General features: G+C 45.5%; 1 protein-coding gene across 3 annotated transcripts in view; it reads right to left on the reverse strand.

The window, feature by feature from the left end:
* LOC136677928 (muscleblind-like protein 1) overlaps window positions 1–25,129 on the reverse strand; it is a 93,891-nt gene that overhangs the window by 24,802 nt on the left and 43,960 nt on the right. For all 3 annotated transcript variants that reach the window (XM_066655646.1, XM_066655645.1, XM_066655644.1), the window contains one exon: window positions 24,670–25,129. This exon is cut by the window's right edge and continues 240 nt beyond it. In XM_066655646.1, the coding sequence (XP_066511743.1) occupies window positions 24,670–24,843 (174 nt within the window). In that variant the 5' untranslated portion in view covers window positions 24,844–25,129. The remainder of the gene's footprint in view (window positions 1–24,669) is intronic.

The following is a 25,129-nucleotide window of genomic DNA, read 5'->3' on the forward strand; positions in this document are numbered from 1 at the left end:
GCCTGGGCCCAGAGAAATCATTAGAAATCGATGTATGACTTTCTTCGTGCTGAACAGACATTTCTTGCATTTCTTGATGCAGTGGCAAAATCTGTTCAGTGACAAATGTTTTAATTCGAACACTATTTATCACTACAGTCTCTGATGCAGTGCCATCTGAGGGCTTTGAACATCAGGTTCATTCAACTTTACATGGAACTGGTGTTTCTCCGCCCTGTGAAGGACTGGCGCCCCCTCCAGGGTGTATTCCCGCCTTGCGCCCAATGATTCCAGATAGGCTCTGGACCCACCGCGACCCTGAACTGGATAAGGGTTACAGATAATGAATGAATGAATGGTGTTTCTCCAGATTTCCTGAAGCTTTTCACAGTAGCACTTATGGTACATGATATAACACATAAAAGACAAATATTGTTTTGCAATCTTGAATTAAAAAAAGATTCTGTTTGAACAATCTGACAATTCTCACATGAAGGCTGCCATAATTTCTTTAACCACTTTTCTATTTACACTATTATTGTTGGAGCTTATTTCCACTTAGAACATAAACAAAACATGTCACTTGACCGAGCTGAACATGAGTTCAAAGTCAGTCCAACATCTGGTGGCCTTCTGGCTCTTTGATATGAAAGCACGGTAAGGACAAAGCATAAATAAAGGGATTACAGCCTCCAGAACAGAAATGAAGCTACTTGGACACAACACAAACACAAAAAAAAGAGATTCGGATTCTACGACTGTACAGAGAACTGACAACTTTTTCCTAAATTTCAAAGGCACTGCTCATCCCAAGTGTGAGGGCCTTCACTAAAATCTGGTGCTAATTACTTTATCCATTTGACAAACCCTATTTATCTTCAACATTTGTAAAAATTTAATTTTGTAATATTTTAAGGACATTTAACGTAAAACGTCTTCACAATACACCATCAAACCTTTACAGATAAGAACAGAAGCAGACAGAGCTCCAGCTCTCACTGTGATATTTGTGTTTCTTCACAGATTTGAACATAAGCAGTTCAGCACTGACAGGGTTAACCCAGCTTTAACTTTGTCTAAATGTTGTGAGAATGAGCCTGACTTGTGCTGTTTGGCGGAAGCACATCGTCTATAAACAGAAGCAGAATTGTGAACCATTTTGGAAGGGATCATGCTTCTTTGCATTTCCCTTTCTCCCCCTTCTCTTTAGCTGTGAATGACTGATATCTCCGACTCAACAATGGATTTACTGTCACTCAGAGGTTTGGTGACTCAGCACTTTCTGATGGGCAGGAAATCCGTTGCTGTCCATTCTGGCTCAGAATTCCCAGGAAGCTGAGTCACCGCCTTCTGCAATTATTTTAGAGGGATGGAGAAATCTGTGCTGCCTAAACACACACACACACACACTCACACGCCCATGCACAGGCAAGTACATACAAACACACTGACTCATTATACATTTTCTCTCACACTGATGTAATCAGTGCTCCACTGCAGAGTCTCAGCCACATTTAAAGATGTATGTAAGTCTGTTAGTTGTGGGCAATAAAACCAACATAAAATAACATTGATATTTTGAGATATTTTTATAATACCCGGTTGTGTTTACTCATTCTGGGGCCTTTTGAAAACTGTGCTATTATTTTATTTATGTTTTATTTATTTAGTTTATTGAAAGATTTTTAAAGGTGTGTAATTGCATTACAATGATATAATATTATCATGATGTCAGTGGCATAAAATAGTTTTAAAATGGCAATAATATAGTTTAGTGCACTTATTTCTGGGACAGTATATTGACCACACAAGTAGCTATTGTGACAGACCTGTGCTGGGGTAATACTCACTGAAAATATGTCATTTTTGGTGCTGTAAAATAACAATTCACGTTCTCGACTAGAAGCGCCACAGCTGTTATTTGACTGCAGCAACACATAAAATAATAAATAAAAAAATTCTCTGCACTGGATGGAATTTCAAAGACCTCCTTTCATTACTTTTCCTAGAAATGTCATTTTTATAACTTAAATTCGTGAGAAGGCTGATTTAGACCACCTCTCTGAAGCTCTGGTTAGCCCCGTGTATGCTTTCTGCTCTTAATGGCACCGTATACGGCTGCAGACCAGTACAGTACAGTATACACACACAAGCAGATATCCACTCATAGCCTTGTAACTGTGACCAGCTGAGAGCACAAAAGATGTGGGAATAGATGAATACACTCTATGGCCAAAAGTTGGTGTAAACTCCTTCTAAAAAGAGAGGCTCCTTCCTCACACAGTGCTGGAGTTCATTTGCACACAGTTAGTCTAATCTCTAACACGGTGTGAACTGACCAATAGGATGGAACTGCCATAGGCATTTGCACATGACCCAAACGTCACCAGGCACAATGCAAAGTGTCAGTAAATAAGCCATGAGCTCTGGAGCTGTGGAAAGTGACAGAGGACCTTCCAACATCTTTGGGATGGGTTGAATGGTCATTTGTAACTAATGCTCCTATTAATGCAACCAAATCTTCCTGAATACCCTAGATTTTAGAAGAAATGTTGGATGAGCAACTGTCAGTGATACACTGTATAATGCACACAGAGAAGGATAATGTGAAATTATTTTTCACAGTCACAAAAACATATTGCCCCTCAGCCCACGGAGCTATAGAGTCGAGGTGAGATCTAGGTGTGAATTAACAACCGCAGATGAACACTGGTGCAGAGAAGGAGGCAATGAAAAAGCAAGAAATACTATGTAAAGGTCAACTGCATGTCTCCATTGACACAAACACACAGGCTTGTTTGTATATTTCTTGATTTTCAGTGGAATGTAAAAAGATTATATTCAGAGTAATTTTGGAGTGTTTCTATTGGTGTTTCTATTCTATACAGCTGCTGTGTTCAAATGATGCAGTAACTAAACACACACACACATATGTGTGTATGTGTGTGTGTGTGCATTTTTGTCATTCTCCTTTTCACACACACACACACACACACACACACACAAACACACACACACACACACACACACACACACCTCTCTATGCACCACTTTGTTGAACTGTCGTGTCTGTCATTGTGATGGTAACCTAGCAACAGAGGTCTCTTCCTCTGACTGAACCTTTTTCTTTGATCAGAATTATGAAACACTGTTTGAAAAGCATATGATAATTTGAGAGCACTGTATTTGTTCTCTCAGGGTTTACATATGGTCAGAAATATTAAACATGCAGAATGATTACATAAAGAGTCAGGGTATAAAGGTCTGATGGTGTTGTATTAAAGATGGTGTTCATGATTTTATTCTAACACTCAATTTCTCTCTCTCTCTCTTTGTGTCACTCCCTTGCGCTCTCTGTCTCTCTTTTTCTCTCTCTCTGTCTCTTTCTTCCTCTCTCTCTGTGTCTCTCTCACTCTCTTTTCTCTTTCTTTTAACTTAAACATTATGAACTATGGATACCTATTTATTATCAGTTACTGTAGGAAGATCACTGGGGTAATGTAAATCAAGTCCTATGATTTAAATATATTGGACAGTAATATTTTAAGGAAGAAAACATAAAGGGGGACTATCCAAGATTTTGCAGCAAACAACAAAAAGGTTTAGTGGAGTAACGCGTCCCGAGCAAAGAAAAAAGCCACCTTTTGCCCTGTTTTGCTGTTCTCAAGACTCTGTGTTCACACTCACACAACTTATAGTCCTCCATCTGGAAACTTGGGCCCTGCCCAGTGAAACCGACACTGCACACAAAGCTTTCCCTATGCAAGAAGGCTGATTCCACTACCAAACTTTTCGGACAGCACAACCCTTCAGATATTCCTCTATTAGGATAAAACATGTTCTTCTGCATAAACAGCCTCTAACACAGAGTGAGACAAGAGAAGGATCAGCACTGGACTGACTTTTCGTGACATGGTTAACACCAAGTGCTGCTGAAAGGCCCCAACAGAACTCCCAGAAGCCCTCTCCTGGTCCAGTAACTCCTCTACCTGCTGATGTAGGGTGATGGTGCACTGGGTAAAACTGCCTTCACTTCTCTAACTCCCTCTGTCAGGTAAATTCCTGCTTCACTTATTGCTGTGTTGCACCTGGTGAACTAAGAGTGCATATTTTTAACATTCCACCTTAAATCCTGCTGCAAATACACATTATGTAATGCACGAGCCTGAAGTTAACTTCTTATTTGCCAGTTTCTTATTCAGATTTCCCATTCCACCTTAAAACCTGCTCCAAATTAGACTCTGTGTTGTTAATTAACCATTCAGGACATTTACTGTCATGTTAGGGCTGAACCAGGGAGGTGAAATCATGTGCTGAGGCAATTTAAACTTTAAAGAACACAAACACAAACCAAATTAATGAAATGACAGATAACAACATTCACACATTTCAACAATGAACACCAACCTAGGAACACAGAGGAAAGGGCTTTCACAGGGATGACACCCTCAGAGCTTACAGGGTACTAGCTCACAGCACAACCAAAACAGAGCCAAACAACAAGCAAAATCAAACTACTGAGCAGTATTTTAGAATAAAATAACTAAATAAACACATTTCACCCAGGCATTTCTTGGATGATCGACTATATTTGGTGTAAAATAGATTTCAATCTAAACCTTCACTATAACACCTCAGTACAAGAAGCAGGTCTCTTCTACAAACACCACAGCGCAGTTTAAATGGCTATCAGCCGCTTTTCAGTTCCTGGAGTAATCTGTCACTCGCACCTGTACAGTGCCACAGAGATACAGCATACTGCACGTAAGCAACAGATATGTGTTTATGTGTGTGTGTGTGTGTGTGTGTGTGTGTGTGTGTGTGTGTGTGTGTGTAGCAAAAATTACTGCTAACAGCTAAATACCGCACATGGGTATGAGAGACTAATACACTTAAACGAAATATTATTAACTTCACATTTCAAACATGTATCGGTACCAGATGTGTGTGTGTGTGTGTGTGTGTGTGTGTGTGTGTGTTAAATGGTTCTCTTTGAACATTCATTCTGTGACGGATCATTAATGCACAATGTCTAGCACATTATCAAATGACAGACCAATCACAATCATGATTTGGGACTATCCCCACCCACCAACACACACACACACATAGCTGTATAGTGTGTATGAGGCCTCAGTTGCAGACTGAAGACATAGAGAGACAGATGAAGGTGAGGGAGAGAAGGAAAAAAATGCAGAAAGGAAAGAACATGGGGAAAAGCTACAAAATAAACTGAAATCACAGCATGTAAAGAGAGGGTCAGAGGAAAGTGAGAGAAATAAAGACTGAGAAAGGGGTGGGAAGGTGGATAGAAAAAGGAAGGTGAGAAAGAGTAACAGGTGTCAGACTCACCACACGGGACACAAAGTGAGTAATGAAACAAACAAATGGTCAAGATGATAATTAACATAGTCTGGTGAAAAGGAAGAAAAAAGAAGGGATGCAGGACGGGGAGAGAGCGGGTGAAAGAGACTAAGGGTTAATGAACAATACGTTTAGTTGGGGAACATAAAAGTACCATATTCTATAGTCATTGTATATTTTTAAGTTCCATATTATACATTACTTCTAAACTTTTAAAATTGTGTTGATTTCATTCGCCCCAATTTCATCTCCAGGACTTTTATTGTGTTCTTTTATTCTCCACAGTTGTATAATGAAAGATTACAGAGATCCTCCTCTCCTTCTGGAGAAGAGAATGTAATGAACCTTTAGGGAACACAACTGGACTCTAACACCACTGCTGCACCTTTAAAGACACACTCCACAGTTTGTAGCTTTAGTGACAGTAATGTACCTGTACTGTACCTTTATTTCTGAGAGTGTAGTTTCCAGAGTAAAGCACAGAATGAAATGAAACATACTGGATGAGTATATCATTTGTTTAATTGGCGCTGGATACTCTTCTTTAGTGAAATGCTTTAAAAAAAAAACTAAACCTGGCAGTGAAAACAGAACCATAAAACCCTCGCGGAGGAGCACACGCTGCTGGGTTCATGCAGGGTCTCTGATGATGTCAGCTCCAGAAGCCGTGAGGGTGTGTAATATGAGACTCGTCTTCTACAGTCGCTTCTGTTAGAGATGGACAGCTGGGTGGGGGGCATTTTGGAGTGTGTGTGTGTTAAGGGTTGTCTGGGGCTCTAAGCATTGAGAGGGGCTGGAGATAAGCAGGTGTCTAACTGCTCTTTCTGCTGCCGTCAGGGGCGTCTGGTAAAGCTTGTCTCCGACGAACCCTCGCCGGAAGCCAAAGCGCCATTCACTAATAACAACAGCGTCGTCTAAGACCCCCACCTCTGCCTCAGAACATTCGAATGAAACAGGGATTAGCTGCAAAGTGCTTTAGAAAGTACACTTTTCCTCGTTAGTTTAACAGAATCCAGCAGGGGGTGACTGTGCAGGAAGAAGCCCTTAAAATAAGAAACCTTCCACTGTCTACAATCAGAAGTAAAACTGTAAATATGTAAAAAGGTCAGACATGGCTGCTAACAGTTTTAAGCTGTTGGATATTTATATTTGTGTCCATTTTATAGATTCACTACATCATATGGTGATAAGAGATCACCAGGCAGAGTGGCTTAAGGGAAGAATGTGAATATAACAGCGATTTTCCACTGCATAGTACCTATTCTATTTGACTCTACACAGCTCTGCTCTCTTTTTGGTCCCTGGTTAGTTTTCCACTACCACAGTTCCCCCAATAAACGTAGCAGGTGATTTCACAAAATCCCGTCTCTAACGGAAACGGAGATCACAACAGTGTTTAATCATCGTCTTTTCGTTTTTTGGGACTGAATGCATGAGTTTGGACAGATCATTGTAGTTTTATCATTGCTTGTTGCAGCGCCCAGTTCTCGAGGGATTCATTAATCGGGCACCAGTTAAAGGAACAACTGAAAGCCTGAAACTCTTCATAAGACCATAGCATAATTTTTCGAGTGGCTGTTGGTTCTTGTAAAAACGAACGCTTTTTGAGCCTTGCACTGTTCATATTTGGTGATGTGAAACAGATTGGGGGGTCAAATTTGGTCTGAAACCAAAGAAAGATAGGCACCTTGTAGTGGACAAGAACATTAAGACACAACACCAGCTTTCAAATAGCTTTGTAAATTTAAAGAAAAACACATTAATCATATCTCCACTCGCCAACCGCTTAAAAATACATTCACAATGTATTACGGACCCAGGACGTTTCGGAAGTGTGAGCACCAATGGAAAACAGAGTGTCTGGATTTGGTGGCAGACTGTTGGCTGAGAGTGAACTTTGGTTTGTAGAGCTGCTGGTTTGAATATCGTAGCACAGTGAGAGTATTCTACAATGCTTCAGGAAGCAGCTCCAGCCCGGTCTGAAGTAAATGAAATGGAACGGAACATTCCTTTGGCCTCCGTCTGAAGTTCCACAGCTTCCGCTATGACCTCACCACATTCTCCTCTACTTCTGCTCTCCGTCCGTCCATGGGCCGATCATGAGAGGGACATTTACGGCTGTGAAAAACATTTAGGGAAAAAACTGGAACTGCCCGGGCTGTACGAGAAGTTTCTTAATCTGAGGTGTGTAAGGTGATAATATCTGGAGTTGTTTTTGGAAGTTGTAATACCACCTTACACCCACTGCCACTGAAACTCTTTTCCAGCATGTGCTCGTTTGGGAAAGGGAATGATCTTTTCCTCATGTTTCACTGGGTAAACTGTGCTCAAAGCTAAAATCAGACTACTGAAAAATAAATTACTTAAAATGAAACACTTTAAGAACATTCAGAATTGGTTTGTTTTGTGTTAATTCAATAAAAATTAAACTATAGTGTCAACAGTATTTATAGTTTTAAATATTTTAACTAGAAGGACCAATTAATAGAACGAGTGGTTGGGGTGGGAGTGGACGGGGTGCTGGGTGTTGGGGTTGGAGTGGACGGGGTGCTGGGTGTTGGGGTGGGAGTGGACGGGGTGCTGGGTGTTGGGGTGGGTGTGGAGGGGGTGCTGGCAGTTGGAGGCGGTGCAGGGGGTTGTGGAGGGGGTGCTGGGGGTGTGGAAACGGTGCTGGGTGTTTGGGTGGGTGTGGAGGGGTGCTGGGGGGGATGGTAAGCTGAAGTTAAACACTAAAGGGGTGTCTGTCCAAAAAGGTTGAAAAGCCCGGTTTAGATAATTAGGGTTCGGAACCATCACTTGGGTAAAGAACTACAAATGAAACACTGCTGAGCTGAAGGTTGAGAAGGGGGTACGAGGTCAGTTCCTGAACCAGGACAGTGCTCTGTGAGTTTGCTTCCTCAGAGCATTTAGTATGATACAAAAATAACATGGATATCACTGTGGTTTATGAGGACGGGGCCGGTCTGTGTGTCTGTGCAACCTACTCCCTGGTTCTGCCTAGTCATGTGATATCTGGTCTAATTATACAGTCTGAAAAAGGCCATCCCCTGCCTCTTACTGCCGGTCACAAGTACACCCCCCCCCCCCCCCACACACACACACAGAAGATCTACAACCTACATTTATGTGACAAATATACACCTTCCATCATCAAAATCCCCATCCATTTACAAGCCTTTACAACAGCAGAGTGGCCTTCACGTCATCGTCATATTCATAAATGAACTATTAATAATGGGATGTTTAAGTTTGCAGCGCAATTTCAGGGTCCTAGAGTTGTGGGTTCGAAGCCCACCTCAGGCCACTTTCTGTGTCTGCGTTCTCGCCTGGAACCAGGTACTAAATAAAATTCTGTTCCATGTGCCAAGTACCAAACAGAAAAGCTAAACCAAGTAAAGTCGAGTCGAGTCGAGTAAAGTACACACTTTAAAATGATGGTTCTACAAGGATTCTTTAGTAAAGAACTAGTTATATATAGAACCCTGAACACTCGAAGAACCTTTTCCATGATTAAAGGGTTCTCCAGATCAATGGAGAATGTGCTATTGAGGGTTCTACACAACACTTTTTAGAGAAGGGTTCTACATGGCACCAAAAATGGTTCCTCTGTTGTTACGATATCAAGCTTGTTACAGCAGAGGAACCCTTTTTAGTGCCCTATAGAACCCTTCTCTGAAAGGTGCTATTATAGAGCCATCTACAGCACCTTCTCCATCGATCTGAAGAACTCCTTCACTATACAAACACACCTTTAATCATGCAAAAGGTTCTTCAAGTGCTCGGGTCACTCAGGTTCCTCAGGCCACTTTCTGTGAAAAGTTTGAGATGTGTTCTCCCTGTGTCTGCATGGGTTTCCTCCCCCATCCCAAAACACATAAACCCCTGTTGTTAGGTAGACAGGCTATGCAAAATAGTCCATAGGTGTGTGTGTGTGTGTGTGTGATGTCTGGTGATGGACCTGCGCCCCCTCCAGGGTGTGTTCCTGCGTCCGTCCAATGATTCTGGGAAGGCTCTGGACCCACCCCTGCCTTGAACTGGATGAAGTGGTTACAGAATGAATGACCATGTACAATTTCATATGAAATCATTGTGAAATCAGTGGCTTCATTACGTAGAAATTTGTGGAATTTCCTTTTAAGGAAAATGTCAACATCAGATATTTTCAAAAGATTTGAAAGTGTACAAACTACAAAGGGCCTTTAGCCGGAGTCAGAGCAGTTGCTGAGGTTTTCTGATGAGAGCTGTTTTGAGTTCTCCTCTGATAAACTACTCTTACACAGTTCCGAGAGTTCGCTCGCGCTGAAGTAGTGTGAACTGAAGCAGGACGTAGCGCTGAGTGTGTTCCCTACATTGCTGTGGCTTTGCTCATATGTAAACATTGGAGCTCAGCGCACCCCAACACAGGGAATTATTGTTAGCGGCACTTCCTTTTCTCCGCCTGGGCCTGCTCTGGTAGCGCTGACGGCCCTGTGTCGGCCTGTTTCTCATTAAAGCTCAAGGAAATCAGCCTATCGTCTAACAGCACTTTCTAACGTCATCAAGGTGCTTTTCCACAGCATGAACTTTCATCCCCGTCCCAGTTACTGTGTGAAATAATGGCACTCTTCAGTGTACTCTTTCTTTCCTTTGCACAGTGCCTTTCTGTTTTTCTTCATTTCTGCTTACGGTCAGCCGACTATTTTCATCCTTTTATACTGTCTTTAATTAGAGTTATTAACATCTGCACTTCATTAAACGGGAACTAGATGCACCACCACAGCGTTGCTCTATCATCCAAACTTTGGAAGAGTATTTTATTCTAGAACAAATAATATTATATCTGAACATCCAGCAGAGTTAACGGCTCTCAGCTCAGAGCAGAAGTGAATATATTGGCACTGCATTAGAGGGCAATTCCTCTGAACCTGTAACGGGACTGATGTCAGTATTTAAGCTGCATTGTCTCTGAAGAAATAGGAAAAAAAAAGTTTTTTTGTGTAACGTATAACTGTGATTCAAAGTTCAAAGAGTCTCCTACTCTTTTATCACTTTATAACTCTTGTGTGGTATTAAAAATGACAAATGTAATTTTATTTAAAAAAAAAAACAACAACTACAAAGTAGTGTTGGACACAGTATTTTCCTCAAGAACAGAACACATCCGGAACACAACGGAGCTCAGAACCAACGCAGCGCCCAATAAACTCTTCACTTTTCACATGGCTTTATTTTTAGATTATTTTCTGTTAAATAAACTGAGAATGTGATTTTAATACGACACACAATTAAAAGAGTGTAAAAAGATAAAAGAGTGGAGAATGTTTGAATATTGAAATACAATTACAATCGCACAGTTTCCGGTGAAAAACTGTCACTGAATCCTAAACATACAGTTCTGGGTCACGGAAAAGTGTGTGTAAGATCTTCATGTGGATGCATGTGAGGGGGGCCTGCTCTAATTAGGGGAGGACTGTGAGGTGAAATTACACAGGCAGCAGATTACATTCTCAGCTGGAGCAACTCCCAGCAAACATTTTCCTTCCCCTTTTAAAATCAGTTGCAAATTTGCACAAGAGTCTCAGAAGTCTCAACATTATTGAGAAATATCCTTTAGAAACTGTCAGCAGATATAGGGGTTAGTCAGAAACATCAGCTCTGGGTACATCTGAATAACAGTATCTAAGCCCCAGGACCAGATGGATGTTTGTGAGAAAGGGAAGTATACGGTGTGTCTAAAAAAATCCACTGTAGTTTTCAGTGTGAATAACGAGCTGGATACAGTCCACTGTTTTACTTTACTTTCTAATTCTAATTCCCTCTCTCCTTCTTTCAGTATTTTACTCATAAACAACACCATACCACTGACCCAAGTGCTAAATAAAGCAGTCAATGCTGATACCTAAAAACAGAGAAATACTAAACAACTCAAGACATTTCAATACAATTCAAGTAACTTTAGTTAGAGCAGGATCAGTGACGATCTAAACACTGCACACAGAGATGAGTCTTCACTCTGCGTTTGAAGACAGTGAGGAATTCTGCCGTTCAAACAGCCAGCAGACGTCCCTTCCAACATCTGGGAGCCAGCACAGAAATGACTTGATGCCTGTCTTCCATAAAACACACACACAAACACACACACTCACTGCATGCAGACCAGTGGCTGAGACACATTTTCTCAGTCCAAATTTGCTCTGAGTTATTCTTTTCAACATTTCCTCAACTCACACACACACACACACACACACACACACACACACACATACACACAACATTCCAGGTAGGGAATGATATTCCTTACAATATGTCCTTCATGTGTGTTCATGTGCACAGGGGACCAATGAGGTAGCACAGGCCACAAAACCTACATTCTACATTCAGAGAGAGAGAGAGAGAGAGGGAGAGAGAGAGAGAGAGAGAGAGAGAGAGAGAGAGAGAGAGAGAGAGAGAGAGAGTGTGTGTGAGAGTGTGTGAGAGAGAGTGAGAAAGAGAGAGAGAGAGAGAGAGAGAGAGAGTACGTGTGTGTTTGTCTTCCTCCTGCAGCGTAAAAATAGATGGAAAATTACAGAGTGTCGTTCCCTACTGCTCTGGGAGGAAGTGGTGCTCAGTGCAAGAGCCACACACACACACACATGCGGAGACACACACTCACACTCACACACACACACACACACACACACACACACTCACACACACACACACACACACACGCAGTGGGTTCGCATCAGTTAGCAATTTAAAACTTTTTTTTTTTCTTTTTCTTTAGCTTCATAGGTCGTAGATGACAGAACTAAAGAAAGTCAACAATGTAAACTACGTTTGGGTCAATGCCAACACATTCATTCACATACAGCTGGCATTAAAGCCACCTGTGGGGCAGGGGAAATGCATGACGTAACTTTAAAAACTACTACTGTATATTAACACCTCAGTTAGAAAGAAAAGGATTCACAAAATAAGCTGAACTGCTGACCCCTGGCCACCACAAAGAGTGACCATAAGAACTGGACCACAGACCATGGTTTTACTGAACATGGTGCTTTTCTACTGCATGGTACCTACACCACTCAGCTATATTCTCTTTTCAGTACCTTTTCCATTTCCCAGTACAACATCTACCCCCTCCAACATGTAGCCGGAGGTGTCACAAAACCCTGTCTCTAACAGAAACTGCGGGCTTTGGAAACCACAACAACGACAGCAGTAACATTTAGCGTTGTTTACATAGTGTGTATTTGAATGCTTTAGTCAAGCAGCTCTCGCTGGATTCATTTGTCGGCCACCGAACCAAGGAGCGTTTGAACCTCTTCAAAAGACCACAGAGTAATTTTACGAGTTGCCGTCGTGAGTCGGATAAAAACAAACGTGATCTCTGCTGCAGCTGGAGATTTTACAGATGGAGAGTTGGTGCTGGTCGTCTGCGTTGCGTGGCGTAGAGTGACGACTCTCTCCGGACAATCAGCGCTCTGCAAGGTTTACATGCCACGGTTTAGTCCCTACTCAGCTTGCTTCCAGGTACCAAATTTATATATATACATATATATGTCACAAGAGTAAGGAAACTTATTATTAATTTGATGGCCATGTTGAACGTTGCCATCTTAAAAATGTGAAGTAGCTGCATGTCACTTTAGAAAACTTGGCCAGAAACTGCAGGTCAGTGTAACTTTATTTGTTCTGTCTGCTGTTTGAACGTTGTTTTCATGTTATTTGGTGTTTCCTTATCTTTGAGACACACTGTGTAGAAGTCCAGATGTGAGAAGCAGGTTAGATACTGCTCGGCTTTCCTCTCTTTGTTTACGCAACAAACCACTGGAGGATGAGGCCACAGTAAGAGCAAATAAGAGCCTATAACACTCTCTCCAAAACAGCTCCATCAGAACCAGTTGAGCCTACAGGAACACCCAGGAGCACCCAGCCATCTTACTGTAGCCTCAGCATCTGGGACCCTGGGAACCCTAAATTGCACAAAATTAGTGCCTACACTGAGAGTACACCATGGTCATCAGAACTTAGACAACTTTCACTAAAAACATCTGGCTAATTAATGCAGTATTATGTTGAGCTGAAGTGTAGTGGAGAGGTTAAGACATGTCCAGTGTTAAAAGGCTGTTCTTCAGTTAGCTGTAGAGCTGTAAAGCTCATGTAATAGAAAACATAAATTTTGATTACAGTCATTTTATTTCATTTTATTTGCAGGGATACAGATAGAGGGTACAGATAGAGAGTACAGGTAGAGGGTACGGATAGAGGGTATGGATAGAGGGTACAGATAGAGGTACGGATAGATGGTATGGATAGAGGGTACAGATAGAGGGTATTGATAGAGGGTACAGATAGAGGGTATGGATAGAGTGTACGGATAGTGTGTACGGATGGAGGGTACAGATAGAGGGTATGGATAGAGTGTACGGATAGTGTGTATGGATGGAGGGTACAGATAGAGGGTATGGATAGAGGGTATGGACAGAGAGTACGGATAGAGGGTACAAATAGAAGGTACGGATAGTGTGTACGGATGGAGGGTACAGATAGAGGGTATGGATAGAGGGTACGGATACAGGGTACAGACAGAAGGTACAGATAGAGGGTATAGATAGCGTGAGTTCACCCTGACTGTGGCGTACTGTTATAACTGCTGACAACTGTAGGAGGCAAATCAAAAAACACTGGTGTGGACAGAGTGTGGACAGAGTGTGGACAGAGTGTGGACAGAGGTGTAGACAGAGGTGTGGACAGAGTGTGGACAGAATGTAGATAGAGGTGTGGACAGAGTGTAGACAGAGGTGAGGACAGAGTGTAGACAGAGGTGAGGACAGAGTGTAGACAGAGTTGTAGACAGAGTGTGGACTTAGGTGTAAACACAGGTGTGGACAGAGTGTAAACAGAGGTGTGGACAGAGGTGTGGACAGAGGTGTGGACAGAGGTGAGGACAGAGTGTAGACAGAGGTGAGGACAGTGTGTAGACAGAGTGTGGACAGAGGTGTGAACAAAGTGTAGACAGAGGTGTGGACAGAGTGTAGACAGAGGTGTAGACACAGGTGTGGACAGAGTGTGGACAGAGGTGTGGACAGAGTGTGGACAGAGTGTGGACAGAGTGAAGACAGAGGTGTGGACAGAGGTGTGGATAGAGTGTGGACAGAGGTGTGGATAGAGTGTGGACAGAGGTGTGGACAGAGGTGTGAAAAGAGTGTAGACAGAGGTGAGGACAGAGTGTAGACAGAGGTGTGGACAGAGTGTGGACTGAGGTGTGAACAAAATGTAGACAGAGGTGTGGACAGAGGTGTGGATAGAGTGTGGACAGAGGTGTGGACAGAGTGTGGACAGAGGTGTGAAAAGAGTGTAGACAGAGGTGAGGACAGAGTGTAGACAGAGGTGAGGACAGTGTGTAGACAGAGGTGTGGACAGAGTGTGGACAGAATATAGACAGAGGTGTGGACAGAATATAGACAGAGGTGTGGACAGAGGTGTGGACAGAGGTGAGTACAGAGTGTAGACAGAGTTGTGGACAGAGGTGTGAAAAGAGTGCAGACAGAGGTGTGGACAGAGGTGAGGACAGAGTGTAGACAGAGGTGAAGACAGAGTGTAGACAGAGTGTGGACAGAGGTGTGAACAAAGTGTGGACAGAGTGTAGACAGAAGTGAGGACAGAGTGTGGACTTGGGTGTAAACAGAGGTGTGGACAGAGTGTGGACAGAGGTGTGGACAGAGGTGAGGACAGAATGTAGACAGAGTTGTAGACATAGTGTGGACTTAGGTGTAAACAGAGGTGTGGACAGAGTGTAAACAGAGGTGTGGACAGACGTGTGGACAGAGGTGTGAAAAGAGTGTAGACAGAGGTGTGGACAGATGTGAGGACAGAGTGTAGACAGAGGTGAGGACAGAGTGTAGACAGAGGTGTGGACAGAGGTGTGAACAAAATGTAGACAGAGGTGTGGACAGAGGTGTGGATAGAGTGTGGATTGAGGTGTGGACAGAGGTGTGAAAAGAGTGTAGACAGAGGTGAGGACAGAGTGTAGACAGAGGTGAGGACAGAGTGTAGACAGAGGTGTGGACAGAGTGTTGACAGAGTTGTGAACAAAGTGTAGACACAGGTGTGGACAGAGGTGTGGACAGAGTGTGGACAGAGTGAAGACAGAGGTGTGGACAGAGTGTAGACAGAGGTGTGGACAGAGTGTGGACAGAATATAGACAGAGGTGTGGACAGAATATAGACAGAGGTGTGGACAGAGGTGTGGACAGAGGTGAGTACAGAGTGTAGACAGAGTTGTGGACAGAGGTGTGAAAAGAGTGTAGACAGAGGTGTGGACAGAGGTCAGGACAGAGTGTAGACAGAGGTGAAGACAGAGTGTAGACAGAGTGTGGACAGAGGTGTGAAAAGAGTGTAGACAGAGGTGAGGACAGAGTGTAGACAGAGGTGTGGACAGAGTGTGGACTGAGGTGTGAACAAAATGTAGACAGAGGTGTGGACAGAGGTGTGGATAGAGTGTGGACAGAGGTGTGGACAGAGTGTGGACAGAGGTGTGAAAAGAGTGTAGACAGAGGTGAGGACAGAGTGTAGACAGAGGTGAGGACAGTGTGTAGACAGATGTGTGGACAGAGTGTGGACAGAATATAGACAGAGGTGTGGACAGAATATAGACAGAGGTGTAGACAGAGGTGTGCACAGAGGTGAGGACAGAGTGTAGACAGAGGTGAAGACAGAGTGTAGACAGAGTGTGGACAGAGGTGTGAAAAGAGTGTAGACAGAGGTGAGGACAGAGTGTAGACAGAGGTGTGGACAGAGTGTGGACTGAGGTGTGAACAAAATGTAGACAGAGGTGTGGACAGAAGTGTGGATAGAGTGTGGACAGAGGTGTGGACAGAGTGTGGACAGAGGTGTGAAAAGAGTGTAGACAGAGGTGAGGACAGAGTGTAGACAGAGGTGAGGACAGTGTGTAGACAGAGGTGTGGACAGAGTGTGGACAGAATATAGACAGAGGTGTGGACAGAATATAGACAGAGGTGTGGACAGAGGTGAGTACAGAGTGTAGACAGAGTTGTGGACAGAGGTGTGAAAAGAGTGCAGACAGAGGTATGGACAGAGGTGAGGACAGAGTGTAGACAGAGGTGAAGAAAGAGTGTAGACAGAGTGTGGACAGAGGTGTGAACAAAGTGTGGACAGAGTGTAGACAGAAGTGAGGACAGAGTGTGGACTTGGGTGTAAACAGAGGTGTGGACAGAGTGTGGACAGAGGTGTGGACAGAGGTGAGGACAGAGTGTAGACAGAGTTGTAGACATAGTGTGGACTTAGGTGTAAACAGAGGTGTGGACAGAGTGTAAACAGAGGTGTGGACAGACGTGTGGACAGAGGTGTGAAAAGAGTGTAGACAGAGGTGTGGACAGATGTGAGGACAGAGTGTAGACAGAGGTGTGGACAGAGGTGTGAACAAAATGTAGACAGAGGTGTGGACAGATGTGTGGATAGAGTGTGGATTGAGGTGTGGACAGAGGTGTGAAAAGAGTGTAGACAGAGGTGAGGACAGAGTGTAGACAGAGGTGAGGACAGAGTGTAGACAGAGGTGTGGACAGAGTGTTGACAGAGTTGTGAACAAAGTGTAGACACAGGTGTGGACAGAGGTGTGAACAGAGTGTGGACAGAGTGAAGACAGAGGTGTGGACAGAGTGTAGACAGAGGTGTGGACAGAGTGTGGACAGAATATAGACAGAGGTGTGGACAGAGGTGTGGACAGAGGTGAGTACAGAGTGTAGACAGAGTTGTGGACAGAGGTGTGAAAAGAGTGTAGACAGAGGTGTGGACAGAGGTGAGGACAGAGTGTAGACAGAGGTGAAGACAGAGTGTAGACAGAGTGTGGACAGAGGTGTGAACAAAGTGTGAAAAGAGTGTAGACAGAAGTGAGGACAGAGTGTTGACTTGGGTGTAAACAGAGGTGTGGACAGAGGTGTGGACAGAGGTGAGGACAGAGGTGAGGACAGAGGTGAGGACAGAGTGTACACAGAGTTGTAGACATAGTGTGGACTTAGGTGTAAACAGAGGTGTGGACAGAGTGTAAACAGAGGTGTGGACAGAGTGTAAACAGAGGTGTGGACAGAGGTGTGAAAAGAGTGTAGACAGAGGTGAGGACAGAGTGTAGACAGAGTGTGGACAGAGGTGTGAACAAAGTGTGGACAGAGTGTAGACAGAAGTGAGGACAGAGTGTAGACAGAGGTGTGGACAGAGTGTGGACTTGGGTGTAAACAGAGGTGTGGACAGAGTGTGGACAGAGGTGTGGACAGAGTGTGGACAGAGGTGTAGACAGAGTGTAGACAGAGGTGAGGACAGAGTGTAGACAGAGGTGTGGACAGAGGTGTGAAAAGAGTGTAGACAGAGGTGTGGACAGAGGTGTGGACAGAGTGTAGACAGAGGTGAGGACAGAGTGTAGACAGAGTGTGGACAGAGGTGTGAAAAGAGTGTAGACAGAGGTGAGGACAGAGTGTAGACAGAGGTGTGGACAGAGTGTGGACTGAGGTGTGAACAAAATGTAGACAGAGGTGTGGACAGAAGTGTGGATAGAGTGTGGACAGAGGTGTGGACAGAGTGTGGACAGAGGTGTGAAAAGAGTGTAGACAGAGGTGAGGACAGAGTGTAGACAGAGGTGAGGACAGTGTGTAGACAGAGGTGTGGACAGAGTGTGGACAGAATATAGACAGAGGTGTGGACAGAATATAGACAGAGGTGTGGACAGAGGTGAGTACAGAGTGTAGACAGAGTTGTGGACAGAGGTGTGAAAAGAGTGCAGACAGAGGTATGGACAGAGGTGAGGACAGAGTGTAGACAGAGGTGAAGAAAGAGTGTAGACAGAGTGTGGACAGAGGTGTGAACAAAGTGTGGACAGAGTGTAGACAGAAGTGAGGACAGAGTGTGGACTTGGGTGTAAACAGAGGTGTGGACAGAGTGTGGACAGAGGTGTGGACAGAGGTGAGGACAGAGTGTAGACAGAGTTGTAGACATAGTGTGGACTTAGGTGTAAACAGAGGTGTGGACAGAGTGTAAACAGAGGTGTGGACAGACGTGTGGACAGAGGTGTGAAAAGAGTGTAGACAGAGGTGTGGACAGATGTGAGGACAGAGTGTAGACAGAGGTGTGGACAGAGGTGTGAACAAAATGTAGACAGAGGTGTGGACAGATGTGTGGATAGAGTGTGGATTGAGGTGTGGACAGAGGTGTGAAAAGAGTGTAGACAGAGGTGAGGACAGAGTGTAGACAGAGGTGAGGACAGAGTGTAGACAGAGGTGTGGACAGAGTGTTGACAGAGTTGTGAACAAAGTGTAGACACAGGTGTGGACAGAGGTGTGAACAGAGTGTGGACAGAGTGAAGACAGAGGTGTGGACAGAGTGTAGACAGAGGTGTGGACAGAGTGTGGACAGAATATAGACAGAGGTGTGGACAGAGGTGTGGACAGAGGTGAGTACAGAGTGTAGACAGAGTTGTGGACAGAGGTGTGAAAAGAGTGTAGACAGAGGTGTGGACAGAGGTGAGGACAAAGTGTAGACAGAGGTGAAGACAGAGTGTAGACAGAGTGTGGACAGAGGTGTGAACAAAGTGTGAAAAGAGTGTAGACAGAAGTGAGGACAGAGTGTTGACTTGGGTGTAAACAGAGGTGTGGACAGAGGTGTGGACAGAGGTGAGGACAGAGGTGAGGACAGAGGTGAGGACAGAGTGTACACAGAGTTGTAGACATAGTGTGGACTTAGGTGTAAACAGAGGTGTGGACAGAGTGTAAACAGAGGTGTGGACAGAGTGTAAACAGAGGTGTGGACAGAGGTGTGAAAAGAGTGTAGACAGAGGTGAGGACAGAGTGTAGACAGAGTGTGGACAGAGGTGTGAACAAAGTGTGGACAGAGTGTAGACAGAAGTGAGGACAGAGTGTAGACAGAGGTGTGGACAGAGTGTGGACTTGGGTGTAAACAGAGGTGTGGACAGAGTGTGGACAGAGGTGTGGACAGAGTGTGGACAGAGGTGTAGACAGAGTGTAGACAGAGGTGAGGACAGAGTGTAGACAGAGGTGTGGACAGAGGTGTGAAAAGAGTGTAGACAGAGGTGTGGACAGAGGTGTGGACATAGGTGTGGACAGAGTGTAGACAGAGGTGAGGACAGAGTGTAGACAGAGTTGTAGACATAGTGTGGACTTAGGTGTAAACAGAGGTGTGGACAGAGGTGTGAAAAGAGTGTAGACAGAGGTGTGGACAGAGGTGAGGACAGAGTGTAGACAGAGGTGAGGACAGAGTGTAGACAGAGGTGAGGACAGAGTGTAGACAGAGTGTGGACAGAGGTGTGAACAAAGTGAGGACAGAGTGTAGACAGAGGTGTGGACAGAGTGTGGACTTGGGTGTAAACAGAGGTGTGGACAGAGGTGTAGACAGAGGTGTGGACAGAGGTGTGGACAGAGTGTAGACAGAGGTGTGGACAGAGGTGTGGACAGAGTGCAGACAGAGTGTGGACAGAGTGTGGACAGAGGTGTGGACAGAGGTGTGGACAGAGTGTGGACAGAGGTGTGGACAGAGTGTGGACAGAGTGTTGACAGAGTTGTGAACAAAGTGTAGACACAGGTGTGGACAGAGGTGTGAACAGAGTGTGGACAGAGTGAAGACAGAGGTGTGGACAGAGTGTAGACAGAGGTGTGGACAGAGTGTGGACAGAATATAGACAGAGGTGTGGACAGAATATAGACAGAGGTGTGGACAGAGGTGTGGACAGAGGTGAGTACAGAGTGTAGACAGAGTTGTGGACAGAGGTGTGAAAAGAGTGTAGACAGAGGTGTGGACAGAGGTGAGGACAGAGTGTAGACAGAGGTGAAGACAGAGTGTAGACAGAGTGTGGACAGAGGTGTGAACAAAGTGTGAAAAGAGTGTAGACAGAAGTGAGGACAGAGTGTTGACTTGGGTGTAAACAGAGGTGTGGACAGAGGTGTGGACAGAGGTGAGGACAGAGGTGAGGACAGAGGTGAGGACAGAGTGTACACAGAGTTGTAGACATAGTGTGGACTTAGGTGTAAACAGAGGTGTGGACAGAGTGTAAACAGAGGTGTGGACAGAGTGTAAACAGAGGTGTGGACAGAGGTGTGAAAAGAGTGTAGACAGAGGTGAGGACAGAGTGTAGACAGAGTGTGGACAGAGGTGTGAACAAAGTGTGGACAGAGTGTAGACAGAAGTGAGGACAGAGTGTAGACAGAGGTGTGGACAGAGTGTGGACTTGGGTGTAAACAGAGGTGTGGACAGAGTGTGGACAGAGGTGTGGACAGAGTGTGGACAGAGGTGTAGACAGAGTGTAGACAGAGGTGAGGACAGAGTGTAGACAGAGGTGTGGACAGAGGTGTGAAAAGAGTGTAGACAGAGGTGTGGACAGAGGTGTGGACAGAGGTGTGGACAGAGTGTAGACAGAGGTGAGGACAGAGTGTAGACAGAGTTGTAGACATAGTGTGGACTTAGGTGTAAACAGAAGTGTGGACAGAGGTGTGAAAAGAGTGTAGACAGAGGTGTGGACAGAGGTGAGGACAGAGTGTAGACAGAGGTGAGGACAGAGTGTAGACAGAGGTGAGGACAGAGTGTAGACAGAGTGTGGACAGAGGTGTGAACAAAGTGAGGACAGAGTGTAGACAGAGGTGTGGACAGAGTGTGGACTTGGGTGTAAACAGAGGTGTGGACAGAGGTGTAGACAGAGGTGTGGACAGAGGTGTGGACAGAGTGTAGACAGAGGTGTGGACAGAGGTGTGGACAGAGTGCAGACAGAGTGTGGACAGAGTGTGGACAGAGGTGTGGACAGAGGTGTGGACAGAGGTGTGGACAGAGTGTGGACAGAGGTGTGGACAGAGTGTGGACAGAGGTGTGGACAGAGTGTGGACAGAGTGCGGACAGAGGTGTGGACAGAGTGCAGACAGAGTGCGGACAGAGGTGTGGACAGAGGTGTGGACAGAGTGTGGACAGAGGTGTGGACAGAGGTGTGGAGAGAGTGTAGACAGAGTGTAGACAGAGTGTGGACAGAGGTGTGGACAGAGGTGTGGACAGAGTGTGGACAGAGGTGTGGACAGAGGTGTGGACAGAGTGTAGACAGAGTGTAGACAGAGGTGTGGACAGAGGTGTGGACGGAGGTGTGGACAGAGGTGTGGACAGAGTGTGGACAGAGGTGTGGACAGAGGTGTGGACAGAGTGTGGACAGAGGTGTGGACAGAGGTGTGGATAGAGTGTGGATTGAGGTGTGGACAGAGGTGTGAAAAGAGTGTAGACAGAGGTGAGGACAGAGTGTAGACAGAGGTGAGGACAGAGTGTAGACAGAGGTGTGGACAGAGTGTTGACAGAGTTGTGAACAAAGTGTAGACACAGGTGTGGACAGAGGTGTGGACAGAGTGTGGACAGAGTGAAGACAGAGGTGTGGACAGAGTGTAGACAGAGGTGTGGACAGAGTGTGGACAGAATATAGACAGAGGTGTGGACAGAATATAGACAGAGGTGTGGACAGAGGTGTGGACAGAGGTGAGTACAGAGTGTAGACAGAGTTGTGGACAGAGGTGTGAAAAGAGTGTAGACAGAGGTGTGGACAGAGGTGAGGACAGAGTGTAGACAGAGGTGAAGACAGAGTGTAGACAGAGTGTGGACAGAGGTGTGAACAAAGTGTGGACAGAGTGTAGACAGAAGTGAGGACAGAGTGTTGACTTGGGTGTAAACAGAGGTGTGGACAGAGGTGTGGACAGAGGTGAGGACAGAGGTGAGGACAGAGGTGAGGACAGAGTGTACACAGAGTTGTAGACATAGTGTGGACTTAGGTGTAAACAGAGGTGTGGACAGAGTGTAAACAGAGGTGTGGACAGAGGTGTGAAAAGAGTGTAGACAGAGGTGAGGACAGAGTGTAGACAGAGTGTGGACAGAGGTGTGAACAAAGTGTGGACAGAGTGTAGACAGAAGTGAGGACAGAGTGTAGACAGAGGTGTGGACAGAGTGTGGACTTGGGTGTAAACAGAGGTGTGGACAGAGTGTGGACAGAGGTGTGGACAGAGTGTGGACAGAGGTGTAGACAGAGTGTAGACAGAGGTGAGGACAGAGTGTAGACAGAGGTGTGGACAGAGGTGTGAAAAGAGTGTAGACAGAGGTGTGGACAGAGGTGTGGACAGAGGTGTGGACAGAGTGTAGACAGAGGTGAGGACAGAGTGTAGACAGAGTTGTAGACATAGTGTGGACTTAGGTGTAAACAGAGGTGTGGACAGAGGTGTGAAAAGAGTGTAGACAGAGGTGTGGACAGAGGTGAGGACAGAGTGTAGACAGAGGTGAGGACAGAGTGTAGACAGAGGTGAGGACAGAGTGTAGACAGAGTGTGGACAGAGGTGTGAACAAAGTGAGGACAGAGTGTAGACAGAGGTGTGGACAGAGTGTGGACTTGGGTGTAAACAGAGGTGTGGACAGAGGTGTAGACAGAGGTGTGGACAGAGGTGTGGACAGAGTGTAGACAGAGGTGTGGACAGAGGTGAGGACAGAGTGTAGACAGAGGTGAGGACAGAGGTGTGGACAGAGGTGTGGACAGAGTGTGGACAGAGGTGTGGACAGAGTGTGGACAGAGGTGTGGACAGAGGTGTGGACAGAGTGTAGACAGAGGTGTGGACAGAGGTGTGGACAGAGTGCAGACAGAGTGTGGACAGAGTGTGGACAGAGGTGTGGACAGAGTGTGGACAGAGGTGTGGACAGAGTGTGGACAGAGGTGTGGACAGAGTGTGGACAGAGTGCGGACAGAGGTGTGGACAGAGTGCAGACAGAGTGCGGACAGAGGTGTGGACAGAGGTGTGGACAGAGTGTGGACAGAGGTGTGGACAGAGGTGTGGAGAGAGTGTAGACAGAGTGTAGACAGAGTGTGGACAGAGGTGTGGACAGAGGTGTGGACAGAGTGTGGACAGAGGTGTGGACAGAGTGTAGACAGAGTGTAGACAGAGGTGTGGACAGAGGTGTGGACGGAGTGTGGACAGAGGTGTGGACAGAGTGTGGACAGAGGTGTGGACAGAGGTGTGGACAGAGTGTAGACAGAGGTGTGGACAGAGGTGTGGACAGAGTGTAGACAGAGGTGTGGACAGAAGTGTAGACAGAGTGTGGACAGAGTATGGACAGAGTGTGGACCGAGTGTGGACAGAGTGTGGACAGAGGTGTGGACAGAGTGTGGACAGAGGTGTGGACAGAGTGTGGACAGAGGTGTGGACAGAATGTAGACAGAGGTGTGGAGAGAGTGTGGACAGAGTGTGGACAGAGGTGTGGACAGAGTGTAGACAGAGGTGTGGACAGAGGTGTGGACAGAGTGTAGACAGAGTGTAGACAGAGGTGTGGACAGAGGTGTGGACAGAGTGTGGACAGAGGTGTAGACAGAGTGTAGACAGAGTGTAGACAGAGTGTAAACAGAGTTTAAACAGAGGTGTGGACAGAGGTGTGGACAGAGTGTGGACAGAGGTGTGGACAGAGGTGTGGACAGAGTGTAGACAGAGGTGTGGACAGAGGTGTGGACAGAGTGTAGACAGAGGTGTGGACAGAGGTGTGGACAGAGATGTGGACAGAGGTGTGGAGAGAGCAATGTAAGTACGCTGTCACTGTGAGATACAAGTATCTCACCCAGAAAACTAAGAGTAAAAACCAGCTGCCATTTGGTTCCAAAGCAAAAGCAAACATCAAAGCGTCAGCAGCCTTTCAACTGCACAATAACAATGTGCAACATTTATTCATAAATAATAATCAAAAGAACACGGGCAAAAACACTCAGGAGCTCAAACTCATGGTCTCTTAAAGACAGGATCAGACTTTAGACCACTGCGCCAACTGGGAGCCGGCCAATAATTTACAGCCATTATCTTCTAGCTCTACTGATGCCACCTGATCCAGAGGGAAGATATATTTCCTCAGTAAGCAGCAAATACGGGTAGAATTTTACTGAAAAATAAACAAGTGTGGTTTTGAACCTATCATCATCAGGTCTCTGAATCCATTTCATGGTTAGGGTTTAAAATTAATCAACTGTTTATATATGCGCAGGAGAAGAGGTATATTCTGAGGAGATTGTGCTGAACATCACGGAAATCACTGAAACTGCAGCTGTAGAGGAACATGAAGAAAATGTGACTTCAGAAGGAGATCCGACTACAAAGAAAGAACTGCTGCAAAACAGGAGAATATTATAAAAGTAAAAGGTTTGTTTCTCCTTCTCCTTCGGTCTCTTTCTCTCTGTTACTGCATCTCACGCCTCATTCTCCCTGTCTCTTACGCTGCTGCATCGTCTTATATTCACCCTCACCCTGCTTTTTCTTTTTAAAAACAAAAGCAGCATCAGCATCGTCAGCTTCTTACCTTCAACGAGTCGAAGCAGGCGATGACTCGGCCGTTCTCAACCTGGCAGCTCTTGGCCGGGTGCGCAAACTTACACTCGGCGTCCGTGCGTGAGCATGTGCCTCTCTGGAACTCGCGACACACCTCCAGTGTCAGCCACTTGGGGTCTCGGATGTGTGCCATGCTCATTGCCATGGCGACCACGAATAAGCTGCCCTCTAAAAGACAGCCGCCGGTGTGTGTGTGTGTGTGGGGTTGAGAGGACCTGCTCTGTGTCTTGCTTGTTCTCTGTATCTCTGGTGATCTCCTTCACTCAAGCGTTCAACATGGAGTGTGTAGTTGTTCCTCGAGGGAGTGTGTGAGGTAGAGGCAGAAAGAAAATTCCCAGGCAGCCGAAAAGAAAACAAAAAAACTGTGCTCCAAGATTTCTGTTGGCTGTTTTTTTTCCTCTTTCCTCCACATACACAGCGCTGAGTATCCT

This window comes from Hoplias malabaricus, chromosome Y, assembly GCF_029633855.1.
Source record: "Hoplias malabaricus isolate fHopMal1 chromosome Y, fHopMal1.hap1, whole genome shotgun sequence".
Taxonomy (NCBI): domain Eukaryota; kingdom Metazoa; phylum Chordata; class Actinopteri; order Characiformes; family Erythrinidae; genus Hoplias; species Hoplias malabaricus.